At 38.7% G+C, this 19016-nt stretch overlaps 1 protein-coding gene across 1 annotated transcript in view; it reads left to right on the forward strand.

Annotated features, from left to right (window-relative positions):
* Positions 1-528: 528 nt before the first annotated feature.
* The window catches only part of CLIP1 (CAP-Gly domain containing linker protein 1), a gene marked incomplete at its 3' end in the record, with an annotated part of 60684 nt that continues 42196 nt past the window's right edge, over positions 529-19016 (forward strand). Inside the window, exons 1-4 of the mRNA XM_082007910.1 lie at positions 529-677; positions 1175-1743; positions 14640-14764; positions 15850-16066. Coding sequence (XP_081864036.1) covers positions 584-677; positions 1175-1743; positions 14640-14764; positions 15850-16066 — 1005 coding nt within the window. The 5' untranslated portion in view covers positions 529-583. The remainder of the gene's footprint in view (positions 678-1174; positions 1744-14639; positions 14765-15849; positions 16067-19016) is intronic.

The raw sequence follows: 19016 nt of genomic DNA on the forward strand, positions 1-19016 counted from the left end.
TCTCTTAAAAACTTCATTCTTTTTATCCTGAAATTCCTGGTTCTCTTGATTTCTCTTGCAGTTGGTTCTCAAGTCTCGAGCTGTTTTTGCTGGGATGTTGCAACACTTGAAAAATGTGTCTGAAAACAGTAGGGTGTGCAGAGCAGTTATATCTCTGTGTAATGTTAGTAATGCTGTTAAGGGCTTTGTTTTTCTTTCTCAAAATAGCCTTCTAGTTTAAAGCTCAAGATGAATACAGCAGCATTTACTGAAGTGAGTTATTTTGATGTTTTAGGTTCAGGCTCAGTGTCTTTTAATAGGAAATGGCTTTCAAAAGGTGAGGAGTTGGAAATGCTATCCTGGGAAATGCTTCTGGTTGTTATTGTAAAGCATCTTTTATCATGGACTTCATACACAGACTATGTGTGTGTATATGTAGAAATTTCTTCTGCAGGAGTTGAAATACTGATTTTTGTTTCATGTCTAATATTTTTATATACAGGTTTATTCCAGAGTTGGAAAAACTAGAATAATATATTTTATCCATGTTTGGAAAAAGATAGTTGCTACAGACGAAGAGGATTAACACTGGTATTGCAAAAAGATGAGTATGTTAAAACCAAGTGGACTTAAGGCTCCTTCGAAGACCATCAAGCATGGGAGTACACTGCTGAAAACACCTGCATCTGTTGCAGCTGGTGAGGAATATTTAAATATCTTAACTTTTCCTTTATTCACCTTTTAACAAAAAATACCTTGAAGACTATGAGTACACACTATTTTTACTATTTACGTCAAGGTATTTTTGCTTGTATTTCTGATCTAAAAAAAAAAAAGATGTGTACAACATGCAAAATACCTGAAATTATTAATTGGATGTGATCAAGCAGTTTTCCTTGAAGAAACCTTATTGTGATAAAAATGATTGGGTAGGTTTTGAGGTAAGGCTTGTCATCTTTACAAGATTTTTACCAAAACCTACATTAAATGCATCCAATGTCTCTGTCCTTAGACTTTGAATTATTGTATTCCAGAGATTACAGTGTCTTTGTTAAGTAAGACAATTTGGAATTGTGCTCTTCCTTTTAGAAGTCATGCTTCTTCAGATGTTTGTTACATTGAAACTAAGTGGTGATGCTCTCTGCAGTATTGGCCTATTTGATTCCTGTTGCTTTCTCATTGTACTTGATTCTAGTTCCAGCAGAGAAAGCTTCCAGTGAAAAGACCTCAAGCTCAACCACTGCAGATGCACATGAGGAGTTTGTGGATGATTTCAGAGTTGGGGAGCGTGTTTGGGTCAATGGAAATAAACCTGGCTTTATTCAGTTCCTTGGCGAAACACAGTTTGCTCCAGGACAGTGGGCAGGGATTGTTCTAGATGAACCAATTGGTAAGAATGATGGCTCTGTGGCTGGAGTTCGCTATTTCCAGTGTGAACCCTTGAGGGGAATATTTACAAGACCATCAAAATTGACAAGAAAAGTGCTGACGGAAGATGAAGCCAATGGTACGCAGACAGCTCATGCTTCTAGAACTACGTCACCAACTTCCACATCAGCTGCTAGCATGGTGTCTTCATCCACTGCTGCACTTCCTCCTTCAGGAATTCCACAAAAAACTTCACCACTTGCTGCTAAGGAACATTCAACTCCTTCTCACATTAGCAATCTTTCAAAAACTGCAAGTGAATCTATATCAAATCTTTCTGAAGCTGGATCACTAAAGAAAGGAGAAAGGGAGCTCAAAATTGGCGACCGAGTTCTGGTAAGGTTCCTCTGCAGCCTCTGTATCTGCTTTTTGATTGATGAATTCTAACTTCTGCTAATACTGAAAACTTTTCTACTATTTCCTTGGTCAAGGTAATGTAAATTTATTCTCTAGCTTTCTTTTCGTTGGGTGTCTTCTGCAGACAAGCTCTTTGCATGCAGTTTTGCATACTGTAGGGGGATCTTTGCAGTACCAAGATAAACCGGGTAGTTTGGCAGTTTTTAACCTATTATGTTTTGCCAGTGCTTAAAAAAACCTTCGGTCTTTAACAACATATTTGTAGCTTATCTTTCCATAACTTCAAGAGCTACAGTCACGCTAAATAAAAAATGAGCTTGTGAGATTTCATCCAGCTCTTTTGCCATATTCAGGGCTGTGTCTTTAGAAGCTAACTGTTCAATAATTGATTGTTCCCCTGAGCAGTGACAGGCAGCAACAGAAGCAGTCACATAATGCCACTGATCACCCAGGAATTACGTGTTCTGTTGGTGATGTGCCATGTTACTTGGCTGCCCTTCCTAAATTCAGAACCGTAAATGCTTCTGCTGATGTATCATTTCACTTTTTTAAAAGGGAGTTAAGTTTTGTTAGTTTGAACATTTAATAAAAAAGAATTATGTTGTATACCTTTTGTATTTCAATCAATTTAATAGAGCAAGGGTCATTTTTGATAACTGATTTGACGTACACCTACGAAGAAAAGTGGGAAACTTTGCCTTGAAATGCTAGTCTTTGCTTGAAAAGGCAGTGGAAAGCTGGTGATACATTGTTTACACTGGCTTCTTTATTTAAAGACAATGTATGTAGCCTTCAAATATAACCCGAATGATATTTGTATGTCCACCAGATCTACTATCACAAATCTGATTTTAACTTTGAATTATTTGTGTGTGTCATGAAGCTGAAGAATTGTCTTACTGTTATTTTGATACAATCTCTTTTTATTTGCAATATAATTTTTTAAATTTCCATTAGGTAAAAACAAGGAGAGGAACGAATGCCCTGGCATAGAAAGCATTTCTGGGCTTCCTGTAAGAACCTTGTGTAGAAAAGTCTCATGGATTTTATTGTTTGTCCTGCCCCACCAGATAATGATTCTGTAGTGAAGGTGGATTGATACTTCAATTTTATTTTTTATTTTTTTAAGGAAGAATTTGACTCTTCTTTCTGTGTAAAGAGAGCTTAAAACATAGGGCCGAATTGAAGAACGTGTGAAGGAGACTAAGGTGAAGTGAGGGCAGGGTTTGGCAGACAGCTAGAGTTGGGCTGAGATGTGTTCTCTTGCAGTGGCAATGGAAACAAAAGATTTACCGTTTATCCCTAGCTATTTCTGTCAGAGACTAGAGCCCTGTCGTCTTCCAGTCAGCGTTGGTTTTTTAACCACTTGTTTGCCTTTTTCTCCAGGATCTTTGGGAGATCTTCTGGAATGTCCTCTTCGTGTGAGAAAAATCTCTGATGCCTATGAAGGCATCGCTTTAACTTCCCTGTATCTTATTAGTGAAATTACAGGAGAAGCATGTCCCAAGTGCCACAGTTTGATAGTAATAAGGTCACAAATTCTGTTTGTTAAGTATTCATCCTCCCTACTTGCTCTGTTTGCCTTAAGTCTTCCTGTTGAATCACCAAATTGTAGTTTGAGGTTTTGGGGCAGTTCCTAGCACGGCATGTCAGTGATGCATATCTGTAATTTATATTCAAGGTCAGGTTGGACGGGACTCTGGGCAACCTGATCTAGTTGAAGATGTCCTTGCTCAGTGCAGCGGGGTTGGACTAGATGACCTTAAGAGGTCCCTTCCAACCCAAGATTCTATGATATGCCAGTCTGAGACAGTGTATGCATAGGAATATGAATGTTAAAGGGACTGGATTCTTGTCTGCTTGTTTTTAACCCTTTGGGGTCCCATGCTAATTTTTTGTAGTAGATCCCAGACTCTGCTGATGTCATGTCTAGCAATAATTCACATGTAAAGATCTTAAATCTCCAGGTTAGGGCAAATGATAGTAAACTTGGCTAAATAATCCATTCATCTGTTAATTTTTTTTTTTCTCTGTCACTTATGGTAGCTTGCCTAGCCATTCCATCTCCATCAAAGGTACAAATGCAGCTGGACTGCTCCACAGCATGTCATTTGTTTTTTGTTTATACTGACAGCGGTAACTTTTCAATAACATGTTACACAAGAGGATGAGAGCCTGTGATGGAGTTTGTACTTCCCACCTCAGCACAGAATTTCCCTGCTAACTGACAATGTAGCATCATAGCCCTGAGACACACTCCGTTCTGACCATGCCAGCTCTGTAGCGACTAAATGCTGCCCACATTCATCAATTCCTGCAGCTCGGAGTGACTGCAATTGAATACTTTGTGAAGGTTCTTAGTAATAGTGCCGTGATGATTATGGATATATGAGGAAAACAACTGCTGAGAGTTACATTTTGAAAACGGTGAGCCTCCAGCAGCAAAGAATTGCAGTTCAGCAGAACAATGAATTCATGATAGACAAAAGCTCATTTGGGAGTCTTATTAAAATACTTAACTGGAAAAGTATGTCCTTAAGGGCAAATTCATAGATGGGAAGACACAGCTCATCAGCTAAGATTACGTTCTAGAATGGACTTCAGATGTGGCTCAACTTTGTTGATCTTTGTGTGTGGTCTTAGGGTGTGGAGTGTTATGCTGGAATATTTCAATCTGTTAAATTTTTTCCTCTAACTTTGATTTTAAAATGTGCTTAATACATGTTACCTTGAATATGTTTATTTTTGTTGTTCTTGGCAACTGGCTGGTTTTGGATGATACCTTCAAAAAAAAGGCAAAATCATACAGCTGGGTTTTTTTTCTGCCCAGTCTGGGTTATTAAGAAACAAGAGGCTATTCTGACAAATGTTTAAATGCCAGAGAAATGCGTTTACCAATTCACATCTCACCTCCATGTCTTTTCTGCGTTACACAAATGTAAAATTGACAGAAGCTTTTTGAACCTAAAACGTTGGGTTCAAAGCATTTCAGACGTGACAAACTGACATTTCCCAACAGCTCAGCTTTATTGGAACATTTCTGAGTCCCTACTGAGAAATATTAGTGTTATTCCTCTAAATGCAAAGAGGCTGTAAACTCTTCAGAGTTGCTTCTGCATTCTGTCACAGCAAACTCCTGCATCAGATGCTCACAGCCAGTGGTGCTGGGATGAGGTGCTTTGATTAAAGGCTGTACATGCAAAGAAATGTTGAAGAGATGGTTAAAGCTGTAGTGCATGGTCTGTATTGTTTTGTATGGATAGACAAAATGTTTCCGCTTATTTTCTTGTTCTCTTGCTCTTCAGTTGTTTCATCAGTCTTTTGTGCACTTACAGTTAGAATTACCTAATGTTACATGGTCCTGTACGTAGACTCCCCCCAGACTTCTATGGGAGAACCAATGTCTTTAAAAAATGTATGGATTTAGTAATAAGGGAAGCTTCCAATGTTCGTATCCCTGATTTATTTGGATACAAAGACAGGGGTCCTACAGGATCTTTCCTTAATTCAGATAACTTTAGGAAGACTAGTGGTTACATACAAACTAAGCGTTTGGGACACTCATTCAGGTGCTTGTCAGAGGAAAGAAATTCCACCGCAAAAAAAAAAAAAAAGTAGTAGAGTTGTGAGATGATCGCCTGTATATTCTTAAATGCAGGCTTGCTTACAGTATCTCATCACGTGAGGTTGTGCTGAACAATGCAATAGATGTGGAGATGAGAAGATGCAAAAGCAAGCAGGCTTGCTTTTTCAGGGGGCAGAAAATATGTTTTTCTGGAAGACCTTGTATGTATGTGTGTGTGTGCGCGTGTGTATATATATATATATAAAAAAGTTTCGTTAACATCAAAACAGACAAGCAGTGCTTCAAGCTATGTGGTATGTCATCTGAATTGTGTTCCTGTGGATGCCTGCAGAAAAATACTTGTAGTAGATTTGCTGCAACAGTGAGCTACAACTTTTTCCTTTGTTTCCCCTCAATTTGAAGAAGACATGTTCCAGGCTGTTAAATCAAGATGTAAACATCAGAAAAATAGCTCTTGATAGACATCGATTATATTTCCTAAGGGAAATATAATGATGGTGGAGAAATTCACGTTGTCCTGTTCTCTTAGAAGTTCTCTTCCTTGAGGTTCTGGAGGAGTCAAAGCAAATCAAACTAAATGAAGTGAATACATGAGCTGAAGTATTATACCCCAAAATTGATGTTCCAGTGTGGAAGGAGACATCCTTTAGATTTCTATAGTTTACTCCTACTGAAAGATGATTAGGTTAAAACAGCACACAAGACCTCTGCTGTCTTGGAGATCTCTGATAAGAAGTCGTGTCTCCCTCAAATCCTGGTATATCTGAGCCATATTCAGCAAGCATCTACTTAATTGCCTGGCTGACTTGAAGCTGAGCAATAATTTTCCTTTCACTTACAAGTATTTGGAAATGCTTCATGTTAATATATAGAAATGTTGAAAATATAGGGAGATAAAGTACATATTTAAAAGAATTGTGGTTTCTAATATGCAGCTTGCTATTATTCAGCTTTTCATTTGTTGCATTGATGTGTAACTTCTACTGTAAAAAAAAGAAAAAGCTAAACCAAAGAAAAAGTTATTAATGTAGAGAGTAATTCAAATAGCTCTGTATTAACCATAATTTCCATTCTTAACATCTGAAGTATGTTCTGGAATCTGGATATTATTTAGTTGTTAGAGAGAGGACATTAACTCTGGGCAGCCTGATCTCATATTTGGGCACTGCTGTAAAGTAGGAAATGTTGATGGGGAAATCTGCATTTCCTTCATTGCACTCATCTTGCCTTCACTGGGTTAATGACGGAGTGCAAGGTCTTCAACACAGCTATAGTTGATTTTCCTGCTGAAAATGAGGCTACAGTTTCAGCATTTTGAAGCTCATATGACTAAGTATTCCTATGCAAAAGCGATCCCTTCTCATGCCGGTGGAAGTGGTGTCGCTCGGTGCTAAACCAGATGGGGAAAGAACAGCTGAAAACTAATTCAGAAAACAAGTTACTTTCAGGCTAAGCCAGTTTGTTTCCTGTTGAGCTGCAGCCAGAGAACCTGTTTTCCCTGGTATTGCAAACACTTAAGATTTCTTAAGAGCCCGATGCAAAGTTGATTTAAAAAACAAACAAACAAAAACTCCTGGACTAGCCAACCAACCAAACCCGGCTTGTTGAAATAGAAGGGGGCAAGCTGCTTTGTGTGCAACCCTTGCACCTACCCGAGGTTGAAGCAGCTTTGAGAGCGTCTTAGGCTTTTTCCTGGAGGGGCCAGATGCTGTATTTAAAATAAATAAATAAGTAAAAATCTTATCAACCTAAGGGGCCTTAGCCTTCTCAAGGGATTAAAGTGCTTTCATGCATTTAAACAGTTTCAGCTTCATCATGGTCTGCCAAATCTGATGCTTCTGGAGCTGATCTGCAAAGCTGTAACCTGGGCCTGTGTCCATATGTTCACAAAAGGTTCCAAACGACCTTTACAGGCGTATGTTGATGTGGCCTTTTTGCAAAGTTCTTCTCTATGCATGAGTAACATCCAGTTTCTTCTTATTGTCTGTTTTACACTGCTCGCTGCGAGTTATTTCTTGCTGCATTATTTCTTGGTAAGTTCTTTCATGGTATAACAGACAGGGACTGATTGGAGATTATTGTCAGATTTGTTTCCACCCGTGTAACCTATCTTCAAGTAAACATGACGTAAGTCTGTCAACTGATTAAATTCCAGGACTCTTAAAAGCAACAAAGGGGAAAAGAAACTTCACATGTGGAGGGAAGTTTCTCCCTTTAGAAGTAATCCTGCATTGCCCGTGTGATATTTTTAAGTTTTACGTTTTCTAGTTTCTATAACATTCTGACTAGAAAATGCACTTCTGAGTTTAGTCTATTTAAAAATCAGTAAGTATTTTACTGTTAGAAAAAAAAAATATTCGTTGGCATTGTGTTAAAGTAATGTAAAGATATCTTGCCACAATGCATATGAGGGTAGAAAAGGAAGAAAAATTCGGAAGTTGAGAAGACGCGATTGTTGTGTGCTCTGCTGGGGCTGTCCCCTCCCGAGCCTGTCTTCTTGTGAACTGCAAACGTACCACAGTTCAGCTGCTCAGTCGTGCTTTTGCTTTATCCTTAAGCTGCGTTGACTGTAAGGTATTTTGATGGCTTTGTCATGTTAAGTCAAGGATGAAAGTGATTCTTAGATATATTTAGACGTAGTATTTTAGATGCCGTAAAGTATCTAAAATAACGTAGATTAGTTTGCAAAGTGGTTGCTGCAGCATGTGTGAGAATATAGCTGAAGGATAGCGAGTATCCAGAGGTTTTGCCTGTAATCCAGTATCTGGGTGATTTTTCTCTGTGCAAACTGCAGCTTTCTTTTAATGTTACATTTAAGCATTTTTCAGGACATACTGTTACCTATCTGCTGACGGATAAATAAGATGTTAAATGTGTCTTATTGCAGCAAGGTGTGAATTGTGTCTGAGTCATTTTGTTTTGGTAACCCCTTATGTAACTCAAAATTGCATATGAGTTACTGGGATATAATGGCAGCAAGAAGTGACTTCTCCACATGCTTTGTTAATAGTTTTTTCATGCAAGACTGATTTTTTTTTTTTTGTGTGTGTGTGTGTGTCTGTCCGTCCCTCCCAAGGGGAGTGATATCCAGGAACATGTTGTCCCAGCTCATTTCAACACAGGATGAGCGAAAGAACTGTTTATTTATTTACTTATTTTAGTCTTTGCCTTTGCTTTTTTTTGTGGTGGCTAATTCACATGTGGCTTCCATAGTGTGGAATTGCTCTTAGTTTTTTGCATTGCTTCCTTTGTGACTAAATGGGTTGATTGAATGAATTGAACCTCAATAGCAGATAATTTTAAATTATTAAACTGTTTCCTTCTGGACATGAAGGGTTGTGTGATAACACTGTATCTGTGTGAATGTCTTCTTGCACATGAGCTCTTTTGCCCACTTTGGCCTTGCTTTTGAACTTGCTAGTCAACTGCAACCAAATTGGGCAGAAATGTAGAGGTTTCAAAGATAAGGTCTTGCAAGTTTCATGGAAACAGCCAAGGTAGAGAATCTAACCACCAATTTTGGAAAAGCTGCTATTTGCCTTCACAGATTTTTGCATATCAGAGAACCCGCATGATCAAGGTCTTGTCTAAATATCGTTCTTCTCAATAGAAATAGCTGTAGTCACTCTTGCATTTTTAGGTAGCAAAATCACTTGACCATAATATCCAGTGCCTTCATCACTAATCCTGCTATTCACAGAATTACTGGTTTGAAAAATCTGAATTAGTGAGGCAGGTTTAAAGTTTAGTAGATACCTTAGCACTCTTCCAGTCATGCCTTGATCAGATGTTATGCAGATATTTCTAAAAAGTAAGATAATCTGGAAAAGTTGAAGCTAGAGTGTCTGATACCAGGCAAAAAAAAGGACAGGCAAAAACTGACATAGGAACCAGATATGGTTTGTCTTTGAGCTAATCTAGTGCTAATACTACTCAGCGCTTTGATCCATGCTCTAGAAGTAATTTTAAATCACTCCTAGTGAAATCTCTGGGCAGTTAGAGGGATGAATATGCATGGAGCAGTCCAGAGGGACTTGTCATTTCATCTCCAGCAGCCCAAGCTGTCCGTTGCCTTTTGCATTCGATGGCAGAGTTTATCAGCCTAAGAATGAGAGCGTAAGCTGCCTAACCGCCATGGCCAGCTGTCTGCTGGAGACAGCAGTGATGGAAGAAGGTCCGGGACCTAAAGGTACCGAAGAGGAATCCGGGGGTTGATGTGGCAAAAGGCCCAATGAAAATACATGGCGCTCTATGCGGTGTTGACCGTGCTTTTGGTCGGTACTCGAATGTTGTGTATAGCTACGTTCTTAGTTGTTGAAAAGCCCATTGGAAACGTTGGCGAGAATTTGGAACACAGCTGCGAAATGACTCAAGCAAGAGAAAGTATCTTGCAGTAAAAGATTTGAAAAAACTCAGTGTTTAATTTACAAAGGGAAAAATTGAGGTGTCTTGCTTAAAACGTGTGTTCCTGCGTGGTAAATGCCAGTTGCTGTAGTGCTCTATAATCTTCCAAATCAAAGCATAATGAGAGTCGGTGGCTAGAAGCCACAGTCGAATTCGGTTTATTTCAAATTTAAATGTTTCTAACAATGGAGTGATTAACTATGAAAATAGGCTGACAGTGGAAGCATGTTGTCTGATGGATATCAGCTCTGATCTAAAAACATCAACACATACGGCTTAGCCGAGGAGAGTTACAGGGTTAATTACAGACGTAGCTGGGTGAAATGTAAAGACCTGTTTCAGGAGAGCCAGAGGAGATGATCTCATGGTTCCCTCTGGCCTTGAATGGGTGAATAAATCAATTAAATACAAGTGCTTTTGCCAGCTGGAAATGGTTCCTCTAAATTGTGAGAAACAACAGAAAGAAGATTGTGATTAGTAGATCCCAGGTTTTTCAGCGGTGTGTTTTGTTTGTCTGGATGTTTTTTGCGTTTTCAAGTGTTGCATATTATAGGTCCTGCGGTTTGAATGGTTCTGAAAATGCCTGGTCTATGTGAAAAACATAGAAATATCCAAGCGATGCTTTTCAAGAGTCGCCGTAAGTCAGTACTCGGGCAGAAGGGGAGACAGAACAATTGTTATTCACCTTTTAACTCTGCTCAGCTAGCCCGAGTAAGTGACACTGTTTTACTCACCAAGTTTCAGACAGTAGCTATCCTCTTTTCAGAGAGCCGTATTTTTTGATGAACGCTGTTTAAATAGCAGTCTCGCTATTTAGACAATCTCTCTTTCTGGATTACAGTGGTGTATTTGTTCCCTACTTCTGCTTATCTTTGGAAATGCAGCTCTATAGAGGTTCTCACAAAGTTTGACGTGCTTATCCTGAGGTGCTTTCCTCAGGAAGTTTTTAACTGCTTCAGGTTTACAAACCCATTTTGCTACTTCAATTTGCATTGATGTAATGTAAATGTAAATTAATGTAAGCTTAGTTATAATTTGATAAATGGAATTTAATCACTTTTCCCATGTGTTTGACATAACTCTAGTGAATTCCAAGCAAATTCCTCACCCCGCAATGACCCATAGCCTAACCTAGATTCCCCGGTGTATTATTGCTTTATATTTTAAAGCTTGACCGTATTGAGTGTGATAACTGACTAAAAAAAGGTCTGGCAGTTCTTTTCTCTGATCTATTATTTAGTGACCTGCCTTAGCATGAATGAAGGTCATGGAAAAAACAGTCTTCGTGGTGGTGATGCCCCATTTTTCCATATCTTCTAGAAACTTTTTAATAAACTTTTTTCCAGTTCTTTGAGAAACTGGACCTTTTTTAGTTCTTCATGCACTATTGAGAAGTAGATCCACTGGCAAATGCAACTAGGTTTTTTTGCTGGGTTTTTTGGTTTGTTTGTTTTACATTTTTGCTATAATTCTAGTCATTTTTATATTTTTTCTATAATTCTATAATAAATGCTATAATTCTGTAAATACAATTTTTTCATATTGGTGTATACAGTTTAGTGTAATCGTGTCTTAATCTTTTTTCCCCTTTAGAGCACTATATGTAAGTCTGTGCATGTACAGCAACTTTAATGCATAGAAAAGCCTTTACCATACCGTGTTGTACAGTAGCACCTCACGTTGTACTACTGACGGAATAAGTGATTATTTTCTTAAATGCTTTCAAGGTATGTGTGTTGTCACACACAGAGTACTTAATTGCAGCTGTTTGAGGCAGATGTCTGTGAATGATTACAGGTCTTCAACAGATTCAGGCTTTAAAGAGCGATGCTGACCCCATCTTTAGAGCTGAAGACTTAGACTTTTGCTTTATTGGCAGTTTTGCTCAGGTTTTAGACCTTCCTTGATGCTATGAGCACTTTACTGCTACAGTGTACCCTGATTCCTACTATTGGTAAGGGTACACATTTCAATATTTGCAGAAAGCAGAAAGGTAGTAGCTGGTTATTCAAAGAAGCTTGACTAAGTTTAGGGAAAAAAAAAAAACAAACACAACCAACCAAAAATTCTTTGGCATTCTCCCTGGCATCTTGTTTTAAAATAACCCTGGTACCATGGTTACAAGGCTAGTCACATCGCTGTTTCTCCTGGGGATCTCATGTTGTGCATCCCCATATGTTCTCGGGAGATGAATTCCTCCGTTTGCTGGCTCCCACCCCGTGCAGATCCACTGTGATTGCTGTAGCAGGGCCAGTGGGGACTGGTCCTTGCCAAAGCTTTTCTTCCGGAGCCTGTCTCCTGGTGGGTGATTTGGATGCGAAGTCTTCAAAGTAAATGCCACACTTTTTTTTTTTTACCTAAATGTGGAAGATGAGCAGGGCCGAAGTAGGAAACAAAAAGGAATTAATGTTCTGCACCCAAATTTAATCTGTATTATCCTGGAGCTAGCGCTGCTTCTCTGGAGGTGTATTTACAGTTGGAGGGAACAGATTGCAGCAGTTTTTCCTGTCTCTGGGAGTCTTCGCATCTAGTTATCCTTTTCCACTACCGTGCTTCAGATAGCTCTTATCTTGCTTACCCCACTTACCTTCCTATGGAAAGGTTTTGTGTGTGTGTGTTTTGGTAATTGACTTATGCTATTTATTAAAGAAAAAACAACACAAACCACCCGCTCCACCACCACCGCTCCACAAAACTGCAATAAAATTCCTTGACCTGGCTAAACAGCTCTGTAAAAGGAGCTGAGGAATCCCTCTGTGCAACCTCAAACCTGACTGTTGTCTTTGAAGGGCTGCTCCTTATCCAGGCTATTGTTCCTGCTTTCCTGTCTAATTTCTTTAATGGGCTTTTTACAGCCTCTTTTGATTTAACTCTGTTTATTCAGGCAGACAGCAGTACAAAATTCAGTAGGAAAACAGTACACATAGAACTAGCTGATCTTTTTACCTAAGGATGTGTTCCAAATTTATCTTTAAAGAAAAAAAGCCCCAACAAACTAAACTTGCTAGAAAAGAAATAAGGGGAAGGACGACTTGGAAGACCTAGTATGGACTGATAGCGCAGGCACGTGCATGTGTTTCTCTCATGCTGCGCAGTTAAATTTAATTTTTATGTTTGTACTTAGGTTAATCATATTGCAAAAAAGTAGGTTATGTCTGAGAGAGAATAACATGTGTCGACTTAAGGGATAGTCCTTCCCAGGAAATACTTTTCAGAAATGTTATATATTCCCTCTTCACCACTGTGCCACAGCGGAGCTCTGGATCCCATGTGATTGTTTTGGTGGGTTATGATTCCTCGTTTCTAAGGCAGTACTCGTGCTTGTTTTTTGAGAGGGGAAGTTTGTCCTCTGCCAAGAACACCAAAGACCAAACATTCTACTAGTTACTATATTAGGCTGAGTCAGGATAACTGTAAACTTTGTGTATTTTTATTCCATAAAGAGTAATAATTTGCTACGGTGCCACCGTAAAGGTGATCTGCAGGTTAAACGTAGCTTCAAGACGGCCTCTAATGAAGGAGGAGGAGGAAACTGCCACCTTAAAATGAGCTTTCTCATTTTAGTACTGTCAAAAAGGGTTAATTATTCTTCCCTGGTTTTCTGAGGTTAGTGCAGATGAGGATTTTTTTCTCATCAGCTGAAGCCTTGCGTTGCTACGAGCTGTCGGCCCCGTGAAGCTGATGAGCCAGAAGCTGCAGCACAAGTGCGTGTGGCAGCTCCTGTGCGCTAACTTGGTGCCTTGTGAACACGTAGTGCTTTTATGCAGGATAATGTCCTCCACTGCAAGATTCCTCACAGTTAACCTCTTGTGTGAACGCTTCTCAAACGTATTAATATGAATTATTGAGAGTACACCTCTGATCATGCACCTTAATTTCTGGCACAAGAAGCTTTTGTTCTCTAGTTATCCTGGGAAGTTTCCCCCAACTATAGAATGTCTAATGTAAAAATTTACATTTTTAGTATGTAAAAAGGAAAATTACAGTCTTTGTGTTAGCAGGTTATATCCAAGCTCTCTGCCAAGGCTACAAAATATTCCTCATTGTATACATGTGTGCTGGAAAACACAAATGGAAAAAAAGCCAGTGGCCCTGAAAATGTCCACGTTGAATTCAGTGAACCGCTTGAAGAAGTTTTCATTAACATTTGCTTGTTTTCATAATGTTAGATGCAGGCTGAACAGATTTTCACACAAATAGGGCACAACATATTGTCATTCTGACCTGCAAGAATCCTGCAGTTCTGGCTTGTGGCCCTTCTTGGCAGGTGTCAGCCACACTGAACGCCTTTTGCTTCTTCACTTAATTTAATTCTTCCCTCTCCTGGGCATTATGAAAACCTGTATCCTGCAGACATTGCAAGCGATGGGAATGGCTGTAAATATGTAATATTATAAGTTTGAAAACAACCGGTTTCTAGTCTTCCATTTAGGAGTGTGTGTTTTTTTGTCTAGGATTTCTAAGAAAAAAACCTATTTGCTGATAGAAATTTGTGTGAAACTGTAGTACAAATGTACTGCATTCGGTACACCAGTTATACTGAGTCTTGTTAAACATATTTTTAATCTTATAGCCATATCAAGTCACCTAATAGAATTGTGGCCTTCAATCATGACAAACATCCTGAATACCAAATTGGACAGAAATAAATGCTAAGGAAGTGATTTTTTTTTTTGTTCCTTCCCCCCCCCCCCCGTAAACAATTTGGTTGTGAAGACCTGTTCAATGTTAAAACAGTGATAGGCAAAAGAATAAGCAGCTTGAAATAAGAACTGGTCACACCGTTAATGTGCTTTTTGAAAATAATTGGACTGAAAACTTTTTCACTCTTTGGTATTTTAATTTGGAAATGCAGTAATGCATGTTGTGTCTCTTATTGCTTTAGGTTGGTGGAACAAAAGCTGGAGTTGTGCGTTTCTTGGGAGAAACTGACTTTGCTAAAGGGGAATGGTGTGGAGTAGAACTGGATGAACCTCTGGGAAAGAATGATGGAGCTGTTGCTGGGACAAGGTTAGTCTATCATGAGATAGCAGCTGCCTTAAAGATTTTTGGATCTCTGTTTTGTTTTTTTAATATCTTGCATGAAACTTTGTATCAAGAGAGGTAGTTAGGCTGTAAACCTGACTGTCTGCTGATGGTGGTGGGGGAAAATTAGTCGGTGATTTGAATTTTATGACGCCTACACATCCCTGAAAGTCTGCATCAACGCCACATTCATGGGATTATTTGCTCGCTCCTAATCCCATGTGAATTTTATTCATAGACTGGTAGTGGAAAACACAATTTCCTGCTTTATGAATGTCTGCTTGGTTTCTCAGCTTGGAATGAATGCTCAGTTAAGAAAATATCTCTGGGTGTCTAATAGCTGAACTTAAGGGAAATCTTCCTGCATCACAGGAACTGATAGCCTCTATACCGATAGTTGCCTTGCTTTAAGGATTGGGAACAGTATAGCTGCTTCCTCCAATAAGCCACACTTAGACAGCATTAATTCACATCACAATTTAACGTTCTTTCTCATTCGGTATAAGGAACAATCCTTAAACTAATTAAGAAGGGGTTTTACAAGGATTGTGCCGCCTTAACGTAGGTGATCACAATTTAAAATTTTAAGTGGCTTTTGTTTCTGTATAACCAAAAATGTGTTCTGTATAATCAAATATGCATAAATGTATAGGTATGTATGTAATAAAACATAAACCTAATTGATTTAATTAAAATCTGATTTTATTTTTAGCTCTCTGCTGTCACATCTGTTGCTGGCAGCTCAGAGGAATGTATCAAAGAGGAAAGTTGTGCATATTAAACTTTGAATGAAATTTTTAGGAAACAGAGAAAGAGCTCTAGATGAAGCATATTCTCGGTTGAGTTTCTGAAGTCTGCGACTATCATGCTTTTTCAAAGTCCTATTTATAAATCTAGTGTTAAAAAAAAAAAATTGCAAACTAACTTAGATTAGGTTGTCACCAGGTGCTACCCTGTTCTTTTAATACTTTTAGACTATTGATCTAGAATTCTTTGTGAAGCCAGACCATGTATCTGAAAAGACAGAAGTTAATTTAGTACTCTCATCTGTCTGCTTTCCTTTTATAAAGGTATTTTCAGTGTCAGCCAAAATACGGGTTGTTTGCTCCAGTCCACAAAGTTACGAAGATTGGATTCCCATCAACCACACCAGCGAAAGCAAAAACAACTGTGCGAAAAGTGGTTGCGACTCCCACAGCGCTGAAACGTAGTCCAAGTGCATCTTCCCTGAGCTCGCTCAGTTCTGTGGCATCTTCAGTAAGCAGCAAGCCAAGCCGTACAGGACTAGTAAGCTTCTTTTTCTATTGCATGCTTTACGTTGCCAAGCAGGAAACCACATGGCGCTTGCCTGTGGTCTGCTTGCATAAATTGAGAATAAAACAGATCTTGGGGGAGAGCACAATATACGTTTAATTGTGCTCTCTTTTTCGTTCAAAGCATGCATGAAGGAAGGAAATCTTAGCTAGCCCTGAAGAGTAGCTGATTATTTGAATATTTACGCTTACACAGTTAATTCAGTCTAACTGAGTTATTGCAGTAAGAAAGGGGCTTGTGATGCCAACAAACTGAAAAGGCATCAATGTTCTCTGACTGTAATTTCCATTTAGTTGCTCATTTTCGTAGCACTACCTCTGTCATGTGGGGTTTGTGTTTGACAATCTGGTATGCACTAGAGCTTCCATACATCAAATTTGTTTTAATATTAAGTAGGAAGCTTCAAATTGTCTAAAATGTAAAAGGTTTTCTTTTACTGTTAAAGAGATGAGTCAGCTGAGAAATAGAGAAGTAGCAATTGTCAACTCTTTGCTGACAAGAAGCCTCTTTCTTTTCTTTTAGATTTGGTTTTAATCCTATGAATTCAGAAAGGCTAAATGTTGCAAAGTACAGTGGCTCAGGTGAATTCTAACACAGTACTAATTCCACCTAATACACTTACTATGGATTCTTGTAAAGTTACCCTGTTACATAAATGTCCTAGTCTTGGGTTGCAGCCGTAAAGTGGAAATCTTCTGGGAAAGCTGAATTTTAAGAAGTCTCTCTTTTAAGGCAATTAAAAGCATAGAAAAATTGGGTTTTTTCCACAGTCACCCTAGATTTTTACTTTTTTTAAACCAAAGTACATAAATACATCTAATTAGAAAGAGATCACTCAACTCCCACTGATCTGGAACCAGTTAGCTGGCATACTGTCCCACTGACCAGCAGGTGCGGAACACAGATGACTTACTATACTCCTTCAAAACTGAAGCAGATTACAAGTGAACAGGGGTCAACAGTTGGTCAGGGCAACAGGGTTAATACCACAAGGGATTTTTTTATTTGGCACAAACAGTAGGACTTTATTACTTAACCCCTTCTGGAAGTTGCGCTGCCAGCTGCAGAGTGCCCCCTCATTGGAAATTGGCGCTTTAACATATGGTGCTACCGCAGGTTCAGCTGAGGGTGAAGCATTAATATGAACCTCTACATTTTATTCCATATGCTACGACACTCTAAGCACAAGAAAGTACAGTTACACGTTGTAAACGTCTACTATATATTTGCTTATTTTGCCCCTGTGTTGTGCCCCCGGGCTTCTGCGTGTTTTGGGCCATAAAATACAAAGCTTCTGTAATCCATTATTTCTGGAGTTAAAATTCCAGCTTTCTTCCAACTCTCTTTCTCAGGCAACATGAACATTTGGTTACCAGCCAACTTAAAAGGACCGTCAAAATAATTCTGACACTTTTTCTTTAAAAGTTAAGCTGCTGAAGGAACAAGACTTCCTGAAATCAGTTTTGACACATCAGACTTCTTGTGCTTCAGTTTCTAGGAAAATTATAATTTATCTGGAAATTGCTGCACTCTTACATAGTCGTCTCAATTATTCAGGGCTGTTGCTGTTTCCTTCTTCCTGTGTAAGAAAAGCAACTGTCAAAGTAGGTGATGTAATGATTTAAGAAGGCTGTCTGATGCAATTTGTATTTATTTCCAAGTCTGGAGGAAGTTGATGCTTCTCTGAAATCTCTTGGATTTCTTTTGGAATCACGAATTAAGTCAAGCTTGATTTGAAGAGCTAGAATTGCTAAAAAGCAATACATTCTGGAATGAGATCTTCTAGAAACTGAGAGGATCTGAAACAACTAATGTAAGCATTAAAGTGGAAGATGGTTTATTCTATCTTGTACCTTTTCAGTCACTTGATACAGCGTTTGCAGTGGCCATTCAAGTTACCATTCAAGGCTGTGAGCAGACAAGTTAAGAGGGATTGTGTAGTAATCATGGTAACAGAAGGGGAAGTGTGTTTTTGTGATGACAGGAGAATACGTCCGCGTTACGCGCTCTGTTCGGGATGTTGTCCGATGCTAGCATTCCAGCCTGTATATGGCAACTACTCTTCAACATTTTGATCTCTGAAAGGATCGTGGAAGAAACATGCTCCTGTTCTTGGGCAATACTATTAGACAGAGCTAAAGGCTAACATAACGGAAGAGCAAGCCTTTGTGTATTGGTTTTTGTGTTAAATAAGGCTTTAACCAAGATATCATTAAATTTCTGACCTTTTAAGCTTTAAAGTCAGTTTTTATAAGCTGTAATGGATTTTTTTCGTTCAGTTTTTGCTGTTTTCACAACTATTGTTTACTTTTACTACATAATTTCAGTTTATTTACTTTCCCTTCTAGCTCAAAAACACTTGAGGAAGTAGAAGACAGGGCCATGCTGAATTTTCACTGTCACTGATTCCGTTCAGTGGAGCAGAGATCATGCAAGGTCAAGGAAAACCCTAAGGTTCATTTTAGCTATAGTTCTCCAGATTGATTCATTTTTATCTACACTCTTTAAGTTTTTTTTTTTCCAGAAGTAATTTAATTCCAGGTGATATAAACATATGTTTTAATCAGATACCAATTGCTCTTCTTCACAAGGTTTTAGCTGTAAAGCTGTCTTTTTAGGTCAAGGTAAATGCTTTTCATCCTGGATGTTTTATTGCCGTAGTAGAGGTGCCAAATGCTAGCTGGAGTTCCAAAATCTTTTGATAGAGCATTTGGAAGTATTATACTGTGTTGCTGGTGACCCAAGATGATGACTTGATAACTAGAGGCACAGTGTTTTTAACTTGCTGAAAGGCTGCCTTTCTTTTTTTTAATGCAAAAAGACTCTTAGAAACATAATGAGCTAGCCTTTGTGTGAGTCTACTAAGCACACCTTCAATTGAGGGCAGCCTTTTGCTTTCGCTTCAGCCCTTCTGTCTCCTACA

The sequence above is a fragment of the Phaethon aethereus genome (genome assembly GCF_964289735.1).
Source record: "Phaethon aethereus genome assembly, chromosome: 17".
NCBI classification, from domain to species: domain Eukaryota; kingdom Metazoa; phylum Chordata; class Aves; order Phaethontiformes; family Phaethontidae; genus Phaethon; species Phaethon aethereus.